This window comes from Lonchura striata, chromosome 3 (genome assembly GCF_050655825.1).
Source record: "Lonchura striata isolate lonStrDom1 chromosome 3, ASM5065582v1, whole genome shotgun sequence".
Classification (NCBI taxonomy): Eukaryota; Metazoa; Chordata; class Aves; order Passeriformes; family Estrildidae; genus Lonchura; species Lonchura striata.
This window is the reverse complement of record NC_140705.1, coordinates 10,308,901-10,326,579: the sequence shown is the minus strand read 5'-3', so window position 1 is coordinate 10,326,579 and position 17,679 is coordinate 10,308,901. Positions and strand designations below refer to the sequence as shown.

At 41.5% G+C, this 17,679-nt stretch overlaps 1 protein-coding gene across 2 annotated transcripts; it reads right to left on the bottom strand.

Annotated features, from left to right (window-relative positions):
* Positions 1–1,994: 1,994 nt before the first annotated feature.
* MATN3 (matrilin 3) lies at positions 1,995–15,897 on the bottom strand. Of its 2 annotated transcripts, none has more exons than XM_077781810.2 (7): positions 15,741–15,897; positions 13,507–14,076; positions 10,867–10,989; positions 10,336–10,458; positions 9,682–9,804; positions 4,275–4,379; positions 1,995–2,499 (listed from the first exon to the last, which is right to left on the bottom strand). In XM_077781810.2, the coding sequence occupies exons 1-7, from the start codon at positions 15,862–15,864 to the stop codon at positions 2,444–2,446; spliced, it is 1,224 nt and encodes a 407-aa protein (XP_077637936.2). In that variant the 5' UTR covers positions 15,865–15,897; the 3' UTR covers positions 1,995–2,443. The 2 variants fall into 2 exon arrangements, with proteins under 2 accessions (XP_077637936.2, XP_085430630.1); XM_085574504.1 differs by lacking the exon at positions 15,741–15,897 and adding an exon at positions 15,427–15,673.
* Positions 15,898–17,679: the final 1,782 nt, after the last annotated feature.

Genomic DNA, 17,679 nt, shown 5'->3' with positions numbered 1-17,679 from the left:
GAATCTGACAGGAAAAACTGACCAGATTATATGGTAAGAGAGAAAGCTTTAACAGAATCTCTCTTGCCTTTAAAGAAAACCCTGAGATTATTACACAGGTACTTGCTCTTTAGAACACCAGTCCCAGTCAAGTCACCAATATATTCTTTCAAGCATGGAGATCAAGTCTACCTGAAAAGCTGGAAAGATACTTCATTAGCTAAGAAGTGGAAAGAACCTTATCAGGTACTGCTAACCAAACCCAGGGCCATGGAATTGAAATGACTGGACTCATGAATTCATTATACATAGACCAAAGGTATTCCTCCAACTTTGTGGTGGTCTTAACAAAAAGACCCCAAAGCTGAAACTGACTCAGGACTCAAGAACTGCACATGGACAAAAATAGAATCTGTACTGCAATTTTATTGTGTTCAGGGAAAAATTTTACTATATTTTTGTGTTTTCCTAAATTTAAAAAGTTTTTATAGGCAAAGCACTTGATTTTTGGAACACCACTGAGCACCCAGGCCTGGGTGCACAACTCTGAAATAAACAATCAAATCTCTTTTGAGTGTGTAATTATTGGCTTGTAGCACACTGCATAATAAATCAAATTTTTCTGAACAACAATATGTCCTATTTTAAACAAATCACTTATATAATCTTGGAATTTTATGTGGTACTCACAAAGTGAGGCAGGTAATTGCTCAGAGGAATTGAATATAAATATTATAATTTGTAATACAAAATGAAGTTATGAATATTAGTGCATGAATCAAAGCCTGCCTAGCTGATAGCTTGCAAGATACATCTGGCCTCCAGGATAATATTCTACTATCCTATAAAATTTTACATCTCATCTGACAGCTGGCCTTAGTGTAAATAGGACTGATGTCATCCCCTCCCAATTGCCAAGAACTTGTAAAGTCTTGCATTAGATTTACAATTTGTTTATTCTTACCAATTACAGAGGCCAAGGCATACTTCTGGCCCTATAAATGACTGTATAATACTCATGCTTAAGCAGAGGACATGAAAGTAAGCAAAGTAAAGTGCTGGATATAAAACTCCATGACTTGGAGAAATAAAAAAATTGTGCATGCACAGCACTTTGAGGGAGCAAGTGTAGCATAGCCAGGACATCCCATGATAACTTTAATTGCACTGCAGCAAATTAGTATCAGGGACACATCACAAAATACCAAGCACAGCCAAATCCAGTGTTCTTGGAGGGTTTATAGTTTCATTTTTAGCCCTTACAGCTGAAGCTGTGTCCTATGTTCATTTGTGCTGTTCTGTGTTACATTCCAGCTTAACAATGCTGTGTAGGCATACCTGAAGTCACACTCCCATGTGCAGTGAAGTGAACATAACTGAACGTGCTTGAATGTGGTGTGTGCAGAGTGTGAAACAAGAACAGATGTTGTTTAATACATCCTTGGCAAACCAGTTACCAGAAATAATATTTTGTGTAATGATATTGCAAAGGTCTACAAAATATATGGGATTTTTTTTTCGTTTAAAAACCCCATCATTTTGACTTCTAATTTAAAAATAACTTCTAAAGTATTTGGATGATTATAAATTCCAAGTGTATAAAATGATTGGATTCCTTTAATGACTACTTTTTTTTTATTTTTAGCTTGTGTGTTTTATCTTAAAAGCCCAATTGACACAAGTGTCAGTAAAGTCCGTAATGACAGTAGGAATGACTAAGAACATAAGTAAATCTTGCAGGATAGAAATAGTAAATTGGTGGATGTCTTTCATTCTTTTACATTTTTAACATTATTAATACTTGAAATTACTGTTCAATCTTTTATCTATATTTACAGTGACATCTAGTTTTTAAAGTCAAATACTTATTTTTCCAAATGTGACTTGGATCAGTTTTCTGTTTATTTCTTCCATGTATGCCTTTTATCCTTGAAGTTTTATTTCCTTGGGTTTTTTAAACCCTTTATTTCATAACACATGTCCTTTAGGCTGAATACAAAATAACTTCCAACATCTTTGTGCATATCATATTGTATTTTATTAAAATAAGTTACAAGGTCCCAACTTTTCCACTTAATTGAAAGAAGACATAGGCACATTTTTTCATTCTGCCTTGCCATTTGAAAGTTTTATATAATGTGATATACAGTATCCATTCAAGTTTTTCTGTATTTACTTTGAAGTAAGAGAACAAAATATGCAGTTACTACAGAAAAGCAGTATCTGCTGTAGAAACTGAAGTACAGCAGGTATGAGTAACTTCATAGCTATAAAGTGACTGTACATTAAGATCTTTAGGGTCACTGTATTTTCAAGGATCTTGTCTTCCTGAAGTCTTCTTGACATTTGTTGATAATAATAAACCACTGCTGTTTTGTAAGCTGTGCAATGAAATAAAGCTTCCTGAAAACAATAAAAAGGCTTGATTCTGAAAAATTATTTTAAAATAAAGCAAAATGATAGCTCAGACAATCTGCTGTCTGTCTTGATATGTCTGCAGCTTCTCAGACACTTCATCTAGTGGTCAGTTGTTAAGGGCAATAAAATAGACGGCTATAAGGTTTGTTTTATTTACACTCTTTCTCATTGCTAAATTTTCAAAAAACAGTCTGGTTTCTAGATAAAGTCGATACATACTTGAAACAGAGATTTCTAAACGTATTAGACTTCTGTCAAGATCTGGCATCTTCCCAAATACTCTCAACAACCCTAATCTCATGGAAAGAGTTGGATGAGGTGATACCCAGGGATGAGGAGTAGAAGGTGATGGCCTCTGCTGTTTTCCAGGTTGTCCTGAAAGGATGCTAGGGATAGAAATGGCAAATCAAAGAATGACTTTGAAAGAAAGCCTCAGTTCTTTGTAGTAAAGTCTATTCCTAACTTAAACCTACAACATTTTGTTGCTTAACATGAGCTCTTGGGGCAGAAAGATTGAACTCTGAAGGATGTGCTAGTACTGAGATGACATTACAGGTTTAAATATTTTGGTGTTCAGTTTTAACTGAATAGATTCCCTAGAATTATACATTATAATCCAGGAAAATCTGAGGGTTTTACGCTTGCTTTTCCCAGGCAGATAAACTGAACACCAAGTGCACTGCATGAAGAGGAATGTGCAATTAGATCTCATGAAAATAACTTTGAATTTATTCAAAAACTGGGAAAATTTTGTACCCTTGGCAGAAGTCTTTACTTGACTTTCAGAAACTTTGGCAAACTGAAAAATTCTTGTATCTATCTAAATGATGTATAAAACTCACTATTTTGCTCTCCTTTTTTTAGTCTTAAATAGTCCACTCTTCCTTGATTTTGAAGCCTAAGAGATTGGGATGATAACCACAGATATAATGCTCCTTTAAATCAATTTCTATTTGAATAAGAGCACCTTTGACAGAAAAAAGCATTCCGTTTCAAAAGTTTTCAGCAAAGAAAATCTGTGACCTTCCTTGGTAAATTTTGGCAGTGATCAACCACTCTCACTTCTAAAAATTATGGCTTGTGATGCACCACAGCTTGTCCAACCTCCAGTTATTAGTTTCTGCCACGTCATCTGAGGGCATTTATTTCAGCGTTCAGGCTTGCTGTGGTACAACAGAGATCACCGCTTTCTCTTTGTTTATTGCTTGGGGTTTTTATCTCTCCCACATGTTTGTGGAATGTCTCTTCCCGGCTGCAGACGCGGCTCTGCAGCGAAGGCAGCCGGCAGATCCCACCGCCAGCCAGCACCTCGGGGCTCTGCGGGCACAAGGCTGCCCAGAGCCTCCAGCCTCAGCACCCTGCCTCCAGCCCTCTCCCGCCCCTGCATGCCCGGAGAGGCTCACACATTTTCAGAGAAAAGAAGGTGCTTGAAAATCACTTGGCACAGTGCCTGCCTAGGGAGGTCGGATGCAGAGGAATACCACAGCTGATGGGACTGTTGTCACACTGCCAGTGAAGTTGTCCCTAAAGTTTTGGGACATAATAGGAGGGCTCAAAACTGAGTGTCTGATATAACAGTAAAAGCCAGCTAGAAGAATTATGAGTTTGATGAACAGTGTTTGATGTTCAACATGGCAGATACAATCTAGGGAATGTGGGCATATGCATTTATTTTATCTGTATTGTGTTGCTCTTCAATGGAATGTGAAAACATAGTGGTGTTTGCAACAACCTGTTTTTCCCATAGTATTTCTAAAATTAGCCTGAAAATACTTTCTATTTTGAGGGATATTTCTTCCCTGGCTCATAACAAAACAGCCACCTCTAAAATACCAGGAAAGTGCTGAATGCAGGCGATCATGTAAGAAAAAGGATATATTTTGTGGACAGAGCTTCAAGGTGTGAGGTCACTGAGTCCTGGAGGGCAGCTATGGCTTCACACTTACAGGACTCTTCAGTTACAAGACTGCTCATTATGGTTCCTAAGAGAGAAAACAGCATTTAGTATATTTACTACAATTATTGAACATTTAAATCCCAAGAAAATGCTTGATCCTGTGAAAGGAGTCAAACCCATGATGTGAGACTACACAAGCACTGCAAGCCAGGGCAGTTGGGAAGGAGTGGCAGCAGTGAACAGGGGCTGGTGCGTAGGCAGAGACCTGAGTGTGATAGTCCAGAACAGAGAAGAGAGAGTTCAATTCGAACCAAGAAGGAAGCAGAGCAGGATGTTCCTCACCTGCCTGCCTAGATCCTCTACACTCTTTAAATTAGACCATTACTGAGGAGGACAAAAAACCAAACCAACCAAACAAACAAACAAACAGGCCTGACTGCAGAGACCAACCAGCCTCCTCCCCTTCAACTTTAATTGTGTCATCCCACAAGTACTCTTGGTTTCTAACATTTGCGATATGCATGCACAGGGAGTGTCTTTCTTTATTCAAGAGGAGGGACACAAATCTATTCAAATGCCACATGAATATAGATGGAGGGCATTATGTCATTCAAATAGACCCAAGTGAATTTAAAATCTAGCAGAAAGTCACAGCAATCTAACTGAAGGAGCCAGTTAGTATGACAGAAGAGCTACCAGTCTCTTCAGAAAGAGAAAGTAATCATTGCTATACTCCACAGTGCTTCCATTTAATTGGTTCCTAAGTCTTGAACTCAGTCTTCCAAACTTACAGGGGACCAGCTTCAGCTGTCCTCAAGAATTCCTTCTCCATAATTCACAGAAAAAACCCCAACAATGATGACAATTTCACTGCAGTATAATAATGTCAAGCATCAGTAGATGGCTGTGAGTTCTTAGCTGCATGAAAGGCAATTTAACCTCACCTACTCCATAAGGTAAATAAGTTAAGACTGAACCATTTTTATGAAGGCTGAGAACAAATGTATCAACAGCTACTGCAGCACAGGTACTGTAGTGAGTTCACCATCCACATCTGAAACTGGAATAATAAAGAGAGCCTATAAGTAAGTTTTCAATAAGTTATCAAGAGGTATTACCTGTGTATAAGAGCTATCTCTTAATAAATGGGTTTTTTACATTACTTGCAAAGGCAGCAATAGCACATAAATAAATTTTGTTTTCTCTAGATATATAAATAGCTGATCAATGTCAAACAATGTGTGTGAGTTTAGCAGTCATGCCATTATTACTCCCGTTTTGCAACAAAACTGCAAAATCTGTGAGGTTGCAGATTTGGCAGTGCAGAAACTAATTTGTCTTAAAGCCAATGTTGAAATTGGTGTCTCCTTGATTCCACTGAGCCTGTATTTGTTCAGCTCCCCTCTTTGGAACATTCCACTGGCTTTATGGTCAATGTACAAAGAAGAGCTGTTCAAGAGTCAGCTGGAGGAAGGCCAGTTTGGAACATCACACCAACATGGTTGGTTTCCAACCAACTGCCAGTTAACCTTTATGTCTCCATTTAAATCCTCCAATGACAGATACAGATCCTCCTTGAATTTTGTCTGTTTTAACAAAATTATTTTTCCAGCCAGCTCTGGAAATTGTCCAAGGGTATTTTGAATTCTTCTACAGTCCTACTGTGAAATTGAGATTCTTCCAGTATTTGATATTCAAAATTTGGGGCATTCCTGCTGCCACTGGGATACCAAACAAGTCACACAAAACATGCTAAAGCTGTGTTTTTACACTGCCTATGTGGTCAAGTCCAGACCAACATCTATTTTTGCAGATGGTGTTTGTCTATATCCACCTATGTTATAACTGTGCTCTTAAACAGCATTTTCAGCCACTTGGTGTGATAGCAGGTTTTTTCCACTCTGAACCAGGGGTACAGCTTGGTAGCTCTTGAGGTCCCTTCCTACCCAACTTAACTTTGGATTCTACATCAAACAGTGGAGAGGTTCTGCCAACATTTGATCCCAGTATTGCCCATCTGAAAATGGGTGAGTTCATTCTTGCCCCACTCAGCTTAGAGGAGATGCCAAGAATGCAAAGTTTAGCACTGCAGTAATTCTAACCTGAGTATTGTTCCCCTGGGGATCCCCCAGCCATTCTCCAAATGCTTGTAGGCAATGGAGACTCACATCCCAGAGGCAGGTGCCCCAGAACCCTGCCTTGCCAATACCTTCAATTATTCCCATTTCAGGAATGAAGATCATGACAGACTGTGTTTTCAAATGCAGTCAGTCCTTCAAGGTGTGATGATAGGGAAGCAGCAACATTAAACTTCAACTAGTTTTAAATACAGTAACTGCTAGAACTAAAGCAGAAGGACGAAACTAGTTCAAAATATTATGGAAAAAAATGCATAAAAGAATGAAAAGGGATTATACTTTCTGAGAGCTTGTGAGTTGATAGACCATTTCTCAAACAGATTAAAAATGTTTAATACATTAAAAAGAAGTGCTTCAATAAATACACATATTCAGTAAAATACCCGAACATTAAGTTATTACTTGAGCATGTTTTGTCATCTGAATTTAAGATAAAGCCTTCATAGCAGTCACAGGTCTATGATCCACTCACAGAGACCTGCTGCCAGTCATAGGTTCCTGGTGCACACACACCAGTTCACACAGGATGAGCTTTGGAGAAGCAGTTATCCAAAACCAAGATAACATTTTTTAATGCTCCCCAATGGCAATGCTTTTCCATGCCAGGATCCTGTCTTCTATGAATCTTATCAGGAACTGCTGAGATGTGTAACTGATCTCACCTTGGAGAAGCAATTGTCTTACTGGGGATTAATATATTAATTAATATGAGGGATACCTAAGACCTTGCTCCCTCTGACCCAGCTGCAAAACCCCACCAGATGTGAGATGCCACATCAGCTCCAAAGGCACACTAGGAAAGGTTTCCAGTACACAGTAACTTTACGGTAAGGAGACTGGGAACAAAAGAAATACTTCTGAAATTGTTACATTTTTACTGTAACATGAAGTCACTGAGAAGCTAAGGAAAGGAACAGCAAGATGAAATTCAGCCTGGAGGGGAGGACATCACCTCAAACTCTCTTGCATGGTGGTACAGACATTCCACAGTACTGTAAAGTGTGTGACTAACCCCAGATCTTCTCTCCTCAACAATTTGTCAGTTCTGGGTTTGCTGAATATTACATGAATTAGGGAAGGCCTTATTTATAAGCTGACAAAGACTGCATGGTGAGTATTTACTAACGTTGTTACATATTTCTTTGTGTCTCTGACACTTGCTCAAATGAGCTAAGCAGAGTGACATAGAACTGTTAATTTAACACCCGAGTGGTGTGAAAACTCCTCAGGCAGATATAAATGTATTCACATGCTAACAAGAGCTATTGCAATACATGCACTTAGCTGGGGAGGGCAAGGCTGGAAAGGGATCAGCAGCCTGCTCTCACCTGAGCAGTTTTCCTGGCAGGGGTGAGGGTGTAGCTTGGGTGGCAGGCACAGGAGTGCAAGTGGTGGCCCCGCACGCAGACCTGCTGGCACTCATGCCTGCCAGGCACACACACATCAGCAGCTGAGGGAGGCATTGCAGGGGAGAATATCAATCCATATCCAAACTTTAGAGCTGGTCACAGTGATTCCCGTTTGCAAATGTATCCTCATCTGGATTCAAACCAGGACGTTTTTACTGCGTGTCAGTGTGCTGTTAACCAGAGCACGGCGCACAGAGTGTGTTTTTATCTGGCTATCAATGTCACAGAATTAGTAGGAAATTCTGGAATACTGGCAGCACTTTTCTGCAGCTGTAACAGATGGCAAAAGGAATGGAACTGGAAGTGAAGAAGTCACAAAACAATTATCCAACAGAGTTTCAGAGAACAAGTATCTTGATTTTAAGAGACTATTTGGCATTATTTCAGCTCTAATTGAGTTGGAGAAGACACTGTTTTATGGAGTGAAAAGAGCATAAACAGAAAAGTATATGTGGCTGCTAAAAAAGATGTGACACCCACTGCTAGTTACAAAGTGGGCACTTTATGTGTGAGTCTGCTGTTTTCTGCCAAATTTAACACATCAATTCTGAAAGGGCAAGCTGAGAACAAGTTCCTATATTTGGATATCTTTACAGTAAGAAGGCCCAGTAAGGCACAAGAAAAAATAAATGGTGGAGAAAGAAAGGGAGCGAGGAAGAGAGAAAGAAAGGAGAAAGGAAAGGAAGCAAAGGAAAAGAAGAAAAAAGGAAAAGGTAAAAGAAAAGGGGAAAAAAGACCCTCTCCCAGACCTAGACTATTTTTGCAACATTTTTTGCATATCTTTGTGATATAGTTGTGACAAAGACCTGGATGGTTGGGAAATCATTAGCAGGATGCTGCAAAATGAGATTCGAAAGGGAAAAAAAGGCAAGCAATGTGAAGAAAATAATTTAAAGTTTGAGTAAGCAGAAGGAGAATCGTTGCTATGAAATGATGTTTGTGATTAAACTCCCAAAGGGGAGGCCTAGCAGAGTTTACATTCCCTCCCATATTTATTGCCTCTCTGTAATGCCAGCTAAGAGCTAATGCTAAGCACCATATTTACAAAATCAGCTCCTAACCTAGACAGGAAGAAATATTGAGGCCCTCTGGCTTCACCTGTTTAAGATGTGAGACCTGTGACTTACCTTGAGAGATTTGCCCAAGATCTTCTTGGAACTGGAAGTTTGTCACACAAAATATAGTAAGGAAAGGGATTATAGTGGAAGTGGGGAAAAAAAACCCCTATTTTCCCTAAATAAATCACCAATGAGATATCCAAAGAAATTCAGAGTGGAGATTAAACACTAATCAAACTAAGATAATATAGAATAGATAATAATTTATAGGTAATATATACTTATATGTACATCCCTGAGTACCAGCTACATCTATGCTCTTGTTCTGCATAAGAGACCAGAACTGAGAAGGAACATTTCCCTCCATCCTCTAGACCTCTAAGGCTGGAATATTTTTTAAGGTCCAAACATATCCACCAGAAAGAGCAATCACACTCATGGTGATACAGACTGCAATCTCTCATTCAGCAAAGCCCATGCTCTCCCTCATCTCATTCCCTTGTGCTGCTTTACTGAAGAGTTTTCTGACAGACGTGATCCACATCACATATTGGATATGGCAATTCATGCTCCATGGGTGTGAAAATACTGTGAAGTCCTCAAGGAAATGCCAAATGGCATTTTAATCTTAATCAAATACAAGCTTCACACAACAGCAGAAGAGCCAAGGATCTCAAATTTCTACTGTACATATGGAAAAACAAAGTTGTCCTGAGTTTTCAGGAGTTGTACAGCAACTCTAGATAATTTAGCAGAAAAATTTTTTCTTAATCAGATCTTACCTGAGCAAGTCTTCTTGTCTGGATTCAGAGTGTATCCTTCATAGCAGCCACAGCTGTAGGATCCATCATTACTCAGACAGACTTGGGCACAGTCATGCCTCCCGGGTGCACACATGTCCAGGGCTGTGGGGAGCCATGGTTTAGGAAAGAAATCTGTTAATCCCTCCCAGAAACTGTTTTAAATGCTCAACATTTTTAATTACAATTTAATTACAATTTAACCAGTATCCTACTACATTATTATATTATGCTGCAGACAATTGAATTCAGTTATTAATTATTTAATGGAGGAGGCAGATACTGCAAGACATTACTACACCACATCTCATGCAGTTCTGTCTTTCATCAGCAATTCCAACAGTCCCACACATCCCCAGTAAGGATGAATCTAAAAACCCACATGAGATGAGCAATAACCTGCCCTGTGTCAGACTAAGCAGCTAAACAATGTTTATGGAATTCTGTAAAGATCATTAAATGGTAGATAAGTGCCAAACTGCATTTTCTAATTAACAAATTTAAACCAAAATGCAATGTTACTGTTATTGGAAACAAGGAAAAGACTACAGGTGAGTTCTCATTTTAGGGTAACTCACAGAAAACATATCCATATATCCATGAGTTTCATATATTCAAGTAGCCTTTAATTCTTACCTGAGCAAGTCTTCTTGTCTGGATTCAAGGTGTAGCCTTCATAGCAGTCACAGACATAGGATCCGTTGTTACTCACACAGATCTGGCCACACTCATGCCTCCCAGGTGCACACATGTCCACAGCTTGTCAGGCATGTTAGAGAAACAACTCATTGTCAGTAACAGGCAATTTGGGATGGAGTGCACATTCCCATTTTTAAATATATTTTGATTTGGAATCAGCTCAGAAATGGTAGTAGTAATTGAAGGAATTAGAACAAGTGGTAGGAGAAAATATCTGTAATGTATTTGAAGACTTTGTTTTGGCATGTGGCCCTAATGAATGGATCTGTAGCCACAATAAAAAGGACGGTGAAATAATCAAACTACATCTCACCATTACTTGCACCTGAGTTTTATTTATTATTAATTTCTAGAATTCTTACTGAAAAAGATACAGTTTGTTGTTTCAACAGAAGCACACAAATCCAAGAACAGTGTTATTTCTTTTTTTCTCTCTCTAGTTGAACTCATTATCCAAAGGAATAATACCTGAGCAGGTTCTCTTGTCTGGATTCAGGGTGTATCCTTCATAGCAGTCACAGAGGTGGGATGCCCCATTACTCACACAGACCTGCTGGCAGCCGTGGGTCCCCAGGGCACACACGTTCACAGCTACAAGGCATGACAGAGAGGTACTGCAGTCACCCCAGAGGGAAGGAAGGGGCATTGCTCATTCATGCTTACAGAAGTACATCTTGCACTGTTTGCTGCATTAGTGGTAGTAAATGGCAGTGCTGTGTTGCTGTCACAAGAAGCTACAGACCTCCTTTGCAGTACTTCATAGCCAGGAGAGAGAGGTCATAAATGGCATGGAAATAACTCATTACCTGAGGTGGCAGGAGAAAAGATGAATTGAAAATGAGATGATTCAACAAGGAGAGATTTTAAGCATTCTGTAACATTACACTGGAAAGGAGAACTCAGCCATGAAAAGGACCTTTTGGCTCTTTGTATCCAGTCCCTTTATGGTAAGGACAAAGTGTGGAAGGGAGGGAGGGAGGATGGATTAGAGAGAGAAATGGGAAGATGGGAAGACAGGTCTGGTTTTACCTGAGATTTTTACTTATATTAGTAGTTACTAATTAGTATTATTGTGGGTACTGGTATTGTGGAGTACTGGTAAAATCAATCTCCAAAACAATACTGGTGAGATAAAAAATCAGAAGCAAGAGTACTTAAACCTCATGTATTTCTGAAAACAAGGCAATTTTGTGGCAACAAAATTTTCCCATTTTCTAAAATAAGGAAGATTTAAAAGTCTGCTAAAAAGGCTGATAGAGTTGTCTTGTCTTTATGTTTTACATGCACAAAATCTCTGGGTGGTCTTTTCAAGCATAAGTGAGAAGCTCAGACTCAAATGGTCAGATTTTTGTGGTAGGAAAGTCAAACATTCACTGATTTGGACAGCAATTCAAGGCTAAGACTTTTCCATCTCTGGGATGGCCTCATGCTGAATAACACTTTCAATGCATCAAGAACTTGATCTTAGCCAACTGTTTTCCCCCTGAACATTAGTTTTCCTGTTCTCAGTTCACCCTGCAAATAAATTAATTGCCTCGGTCAAAGTGGAAAAATTGCCACTGGTGAGTCCAGATTTCTGACCAAAAAGCACTCTGGAGCTGGAAAAGGACCCAGTTTACTATACTGTCTTACAAGGCCCTCTTAGATCAATTTGGTTTATAGGAGTCTTTTTAAAGACTGTTTCCTACACCCTGTTTTTTTCATGAATCCCAGATTCTGGCAAACTGCACGCAGGCACCTCGAGTTCCACTGGAAGTGTGCATGTGTGAGCTCTCTGATTTACCCAAGAGCCTTGCAGGGGCATAATTTCTTCAGCACAATAAACAGTTTATTCTCAAGAACAAGAGATTTTTCTTTGCTGCTATGAAAAGACTTGCTTTGGTGAGAACATAGGTGGACATGAGTGCTGTGTTCACAGCACACGTACCTGTCCAGCCAGGTGGGCACTTGTGAGGATCTGGTCACACCAGCAGCACAACGTGGTGTCAAGCCAAACCTCAAGGCATTTCCTATGCTAATTATTGACAAAGTGTCCTGTCTGCAGATGGTCTGACACATTTAATTCATACCTAGAGAAAGACGTTTATTCACTCTAAACATACTCAAAAGGTGTGGTGGTAATTTTTAGTAAGGCTCTGAAAAAACAAAGTAACACACTGCCAACGAACTTCCCAAAGAAGTGGCTGTTATTTTAATTCTTTTACAATGTCATTTGTACCTATTTTACCTATTATTTGCTGGAGATTTATTTTAAAGTAAATTTCTTAGAAATTTACTAGAAAAATCTACTTTGCACAAGATTTTTTATTGTCAGAAAGTTGTCATTTGATTTTTGTGAGTAGGGTTGTGTCACAGTTATCTATAGACAGTTCTAAATACTCCAGATTACATTTTTTCCCTGTAAATGACAGTAACAGCCCACTCTGGCCTGGCATTGTTAGTGGAGTTCTAGCCTAAACCAAATACATACAGCATTTTTATAATAACAGCCCTGAAAAAACAAAGCTAATTAATCACATCCCACAGTTCTTCTCTAAATCAAGTTACAGAGAAACAGAGGGAAATGTGAGCCTGGCACACTGCAGTGCCTAAGGAGTGAAAGCCTGTCCTGAGATGACCTGCAGCTGCATTTGGGCACTTTATCCTGCACCAGATTACTCAAGACACTGCAGTGGTTTACCTGCCATGCTGATTATTCTATTCTGAACCTATAGGGAATCCCTTCAGCTCTACACGCCCACCCTCCTTACTTCCCAGTGAGATGGGAAAAAAAATGAGCAGCCTGCACAGCTCTGGTGTGCAGTAATGCAATAAATATATGCAGTCAAACCTTGTCTAGATTGCTGTGATTTCTCTTTCTCTCTAAATCTGACCAACTGCACAAGGAGGTCCACTCGAGTCAGGTCTGTTACCTACACTAAGGTCACTATTCAAAATGAAAGGCCATTGCTTGGCCTGTACTGAAAAAGAGGGTTGGCTTGTCTGGATGGTAAAGGAAATATTTAGATGTGATACATAACACTTCTGAAAAACTTCTTTCTTAAGGAGTAGAACCGCAGAAGTCAAAAGGAGCCAAGTTACACTGCTCTCTTGGACTGATCCCCTTACCACAGAAAGTCTCCCTGAATCTGGAGGTCAGCTTTTCGATCACACCATACGTCTCCACATAGAAGACATGTTCATCCAGGGGCTCACTGGCCATGATCCTCAGGGACTGCATGTCTGCCCGGCCCACCCCGACCGCGTAGATCTCGATGCCAGCTGTCCGGGCGCTCGCTGCCACATCTTGAACCTGGTCCTGTGGCCGTCCATCCGTCACAACAATGACCACCCTGGGGATGTTGAAGGCTGCCGGCCGGGTGCCCATTTCCTCGGTGAAGACTTCTTCCACGGCAGTTTGGATGGCAAGGCCGGTCATGGTGCCAGCAGACAAGGGCTCAATGCGGGACACAGCCTCCTTCATAGAGGCTTTGTCAAAGTAGGTCCGGAGGGGAAACTCCACCTTGACAGCGCTGGCGTAGTTCATGACCGCCACACGCGTCGTTCTTTCACCGACATCCAGGGTATCGATCATTTCTGACAGGAAGATTTTCACTTTCTCAAACTCTTCAGGTCGGACGCTGCGGGAGCTGTCTACGATGAAGACGAGGTCTAGAGGCCGGTTCTTACAGGCAGTGTCTGCCAAGAAGGAAGCAAAATGCTTCAGTCATCTCCTACACAGCACAGGAGCTCTCACTCACCCAAGGGCAGTGAGTGCTGTCACGGCAAGCTACTCCTGCCAGATAATGTTGGTTGATTCTTTATGAAGAGGCTTCAAATTATAGTGAGCAGCATATTAGAGAGTCAAAAATATTAATTTTGACGAGTAAGTAATAACTTATTTTTTCTAAACATTAATAGATAGGTGCATATTTGAGCCCTCAAAATGTCTAACTGTCCTTGAAACAAAGGGTTGTGGTTTTCATGTAACCAGCCAACGAAGAGATGGAAAAGTTATATATAAATGTATTTACTATTTATTTTCAAGAAGTTTGAATTCCAGCTTTTATAAGATAAAGAAATAAAATAGCAAACATCTGAGTAGATCACATAGGGAACAGATAGTAATATTTTTTAGGATAGTAACAATATAAACTGCTAATAAGGAATTATTTCTTTTTTGTAAATCATAATCCAAAATACAGAACAAGAACAAATAAAGGCAAAAAAGGAAAAAGAAAAAATGATGTTGTAAAAAGGCTTCTTTGGAAATTGTTGTCATTTTAAAGCTTGTAGATCAGAGAGAAAAATGAAATTACTCATGAAGGAATTTTACATGTAAAAATGAACATTTACACACACATTTATACAATTCCTCACTTCTATATAAAATCTAGACAGAAGTAGAAAAGCCATAGCTTAGATCGAGACAAGCATCACGTCTAGGAAGACAAAAACCAATCAAGACAGTGACAGCAGGCAACTGAAATGCCCCCTCCTTGTCCTGATACCACATCCTGACACAGACTGTGCCATGTACTTAATTTATGCCATCAAGGTTGAATTTGCAGCTGAAAAATGGACAACCCAAAACAAGAGTATTTCTATAAAAGAAACATCCTGGCTCACCAGTGCATTAAATAGCAAAATATGAGGTGTCCAGTTTGAATTCACACATCGAGGGCTAACCTGACACACCTCTCCTGGCTACTATCAAGTTTACTTTTATTATTCCATTCCAGCTTAAATTTAAAAAATCTTCACAAGTATCTTAAAAGTAGAGGTGAAAACAGCATTTTTTTAGTTTTTTACAAGCCATTAGAAATATTTTTTTCTCTGATTCAAGTGAAAACAGGGGAAAAAAATGAAATTGCACAAATTCTCTCAGGAAGCACAGCAGCATAATTGATTTTGCCTTTGGATGGAGCAGTAGACCAGACAAATCTAGGATCCCACCCAGGTGGATTCTATATAATTCCATATTAATCCTGTAATTCAGTTTTGCCTTTGGAAAGCTAAAAAAAAGCATGTTAGTGCATGCATGCCTACCTTAAGACAAGAAAAAAATAAAGAAAAAAAGACAAGCACGGTTTGTCTAAAAAAAAATAATAAAATAAAGAAAAGAAATAAAAAAAGATGAAGTGCAGTGCTTGTAGGCAGAAATAAAGATGTTTCGAGCAATGAGCACAGGTAGGGAAGAGCTACGCAGGGTTTAGAGGCGCAGAGCGAAAGCGGGGCAGCGGCGAGGGGGCGCGGAGCGGGGCAGCGGCGCGGGGGCGCGGAGCGGCCGCGGGGCAGCGGCGCGGGGGCGCGGAGCGGCCGCGGGGCAGCGGCGCGGGGCGGCCGCGGGCGCGCTGCGGTACCTGCGGAGCGGCCGCCGGGACGCGGCTGCCGGCGCGGGCGGAGCGCGGCGCCGCGCGGGGCCGCGGGCAGCGGCAGCAGCGCCAGCGCCAGGCAGCAGCCCAGGATGCCGAGCGCCCGCCCCATGGTGCTGCCGCCGGCCCCGCGCCCGCCGCGCCGCATTTAAAGCTGCCGGGAGCGGGAAGGGGACGGGACACCGAGGGGGCATCGGCCGGCCCCGCCGCCTCCTCCCCAGGGCGGGCCGGTGGCCCTGGCTCCGCCGCCCCGACCGGCGCTCAGCCCTGGGGAGAGGGAAGGGGGCGAGGGTTGGAGCTCCTCGTTGGGAACGTGCGGCAGGGCCGGGGCAGGGCTCGAACCTGGGCGCAGGGGGAGCTGAGACACCGTTCTTCCTTCTCCGTAAGTGTTCGGTCCAGGCTTATTTTGCCTTTCCGCCTCCGGGACAGTAGTTGAAAAGAACGGCAGAAAGCTCCCAGTGTCATCACCGCGGCACAAGAACTGCCTGCTCTGTTGCCAAATTTGGCCAAGGGCATTTTGGCCAATTCCTGCAGGAAGCTGCAGTGAGCTTTGGGAAAGCACGGCTTAGGGCACAAAGGCACCCTGACCTCCAGCGCAGAGCTTTAGAAGATGCTTTTGCCAAATCTGTACCCGGTTGAACTGCAGGATCATCTCTCCCATCACCTCCAGCAGTAGAACAGGAAGCCCTGATTTAGGAGAGGAACCACCAAGCCCCGGAGCTGTACAGTATCAGGCAGACACTGACTTATTTCAGCAAGTTCTGCCTCGAAAGCACAGTAGAGGAGGCCATCATCACATCCCCAAAGGCTGCAAAACATTATCAGGGAAGAGGGACCACCACCCTACAAGCAGAAGAAAGACACAGGCCAGGGCTCCAGGGGAGTATAAAGGCTTTTCTCTCTCAGAAGACACTGCAGCTTTTTGAGCAAGAGCACATGCACACACACCTCAGGCAGTGCCTGCTGCCGTCAAACACCACTCACTCACATGGCCAGCCACCCACTTGGACACTCAATAAACAGCCCTTGGCAGGAGCTCTTTGCCCACTCATGGTCAGACACACACACACTCCCTCACTGCAGAGGGACCCAGAGCAGAGTGTGTGCTGGAATCCGTGTTTGACCAGCACCCAGTTGCAGCTGTGTTTCTTACACCACACGAAACCACAGTGGTCTTTCACGCCCCCCTCCTCCCTCCGGAGTCACACTGAAGCAGTCTGTGTAGCATCTGAAGACACCCTGGGTTTGGAGTCTCTGTGGGAGTTCAGATCCAGTGCAGCTCCTCAGAATCCCGAAGTAAGAGCACAGCTGCCAGCAGCACTGGGCCCACCTGGGTACCCCCTCACGGTAACAGCGGGACAGCACTGCCAGAACAGGGGCAGAGAGGCTCCGAGATCACTGCAATTCAAAGTGCTCTCACAGGTGGCACCTGAGTTAACTAGAAAGGGGAAACTATACTGCTGGCAGCACAGCCCTAACAGAGCATTTTTAAATGTGTAGAGAGATACATATTGAAAGTACAGGAATAACCCCACAAATTATATGCTGCAACAATCTAAATCCCTTTTCCCAGAATTTAATACCAGGTACCTCTTCTCTTCCAAAGCAGTAAAAGTTTGTCAGATTTTTTCAATTATTTAAATCGTTAAATAATAATAAATAATAAATAATTTTACCTCTTTACAGCTCTTGCTACAAAAGAGGAAGAGTGAAAAGTTTTTTGCAGCTTGGTTTTTTGGTTTTGGGTTTTTTTGTTGATTGTAGAAGAACATCACAAGTTATGGCATATCTCCAACACCTCTGGACATTTTCCAAAGTAAATGTAGTCCTACTGGGTGTCTGTCCTGCTTTTAATGCCCGAGCTGACCAGACATCAGATTTCCCCAAGGACTCAAAGCCTCCAGTGCAATTCCCTTTTCCCACCTCA

Coding starts and splice junctions, on each gene's coding strand:
- MATN3 (XM_077781810.2), bottom strand. CDS start 15,864: ATGGGGCGGGCGCTCGGCATCCTGGGCTGCTGCCTGGCGCTGGCGCTG. Junction 10,459..10,866: donor AGACAAGAGAACCTGCTCAG/GTATTATTCCTT, acceptor ATGCCTGACAAG/CTGTGGACATGTGTGCACCT. Junction 4,380..9,681: donor AGACAAGAAGACTTGCTCAG/GTAAGATCTGAT, acceptor TTTCTCTCTTAG/GAACCATAATGAGCAGTCTT.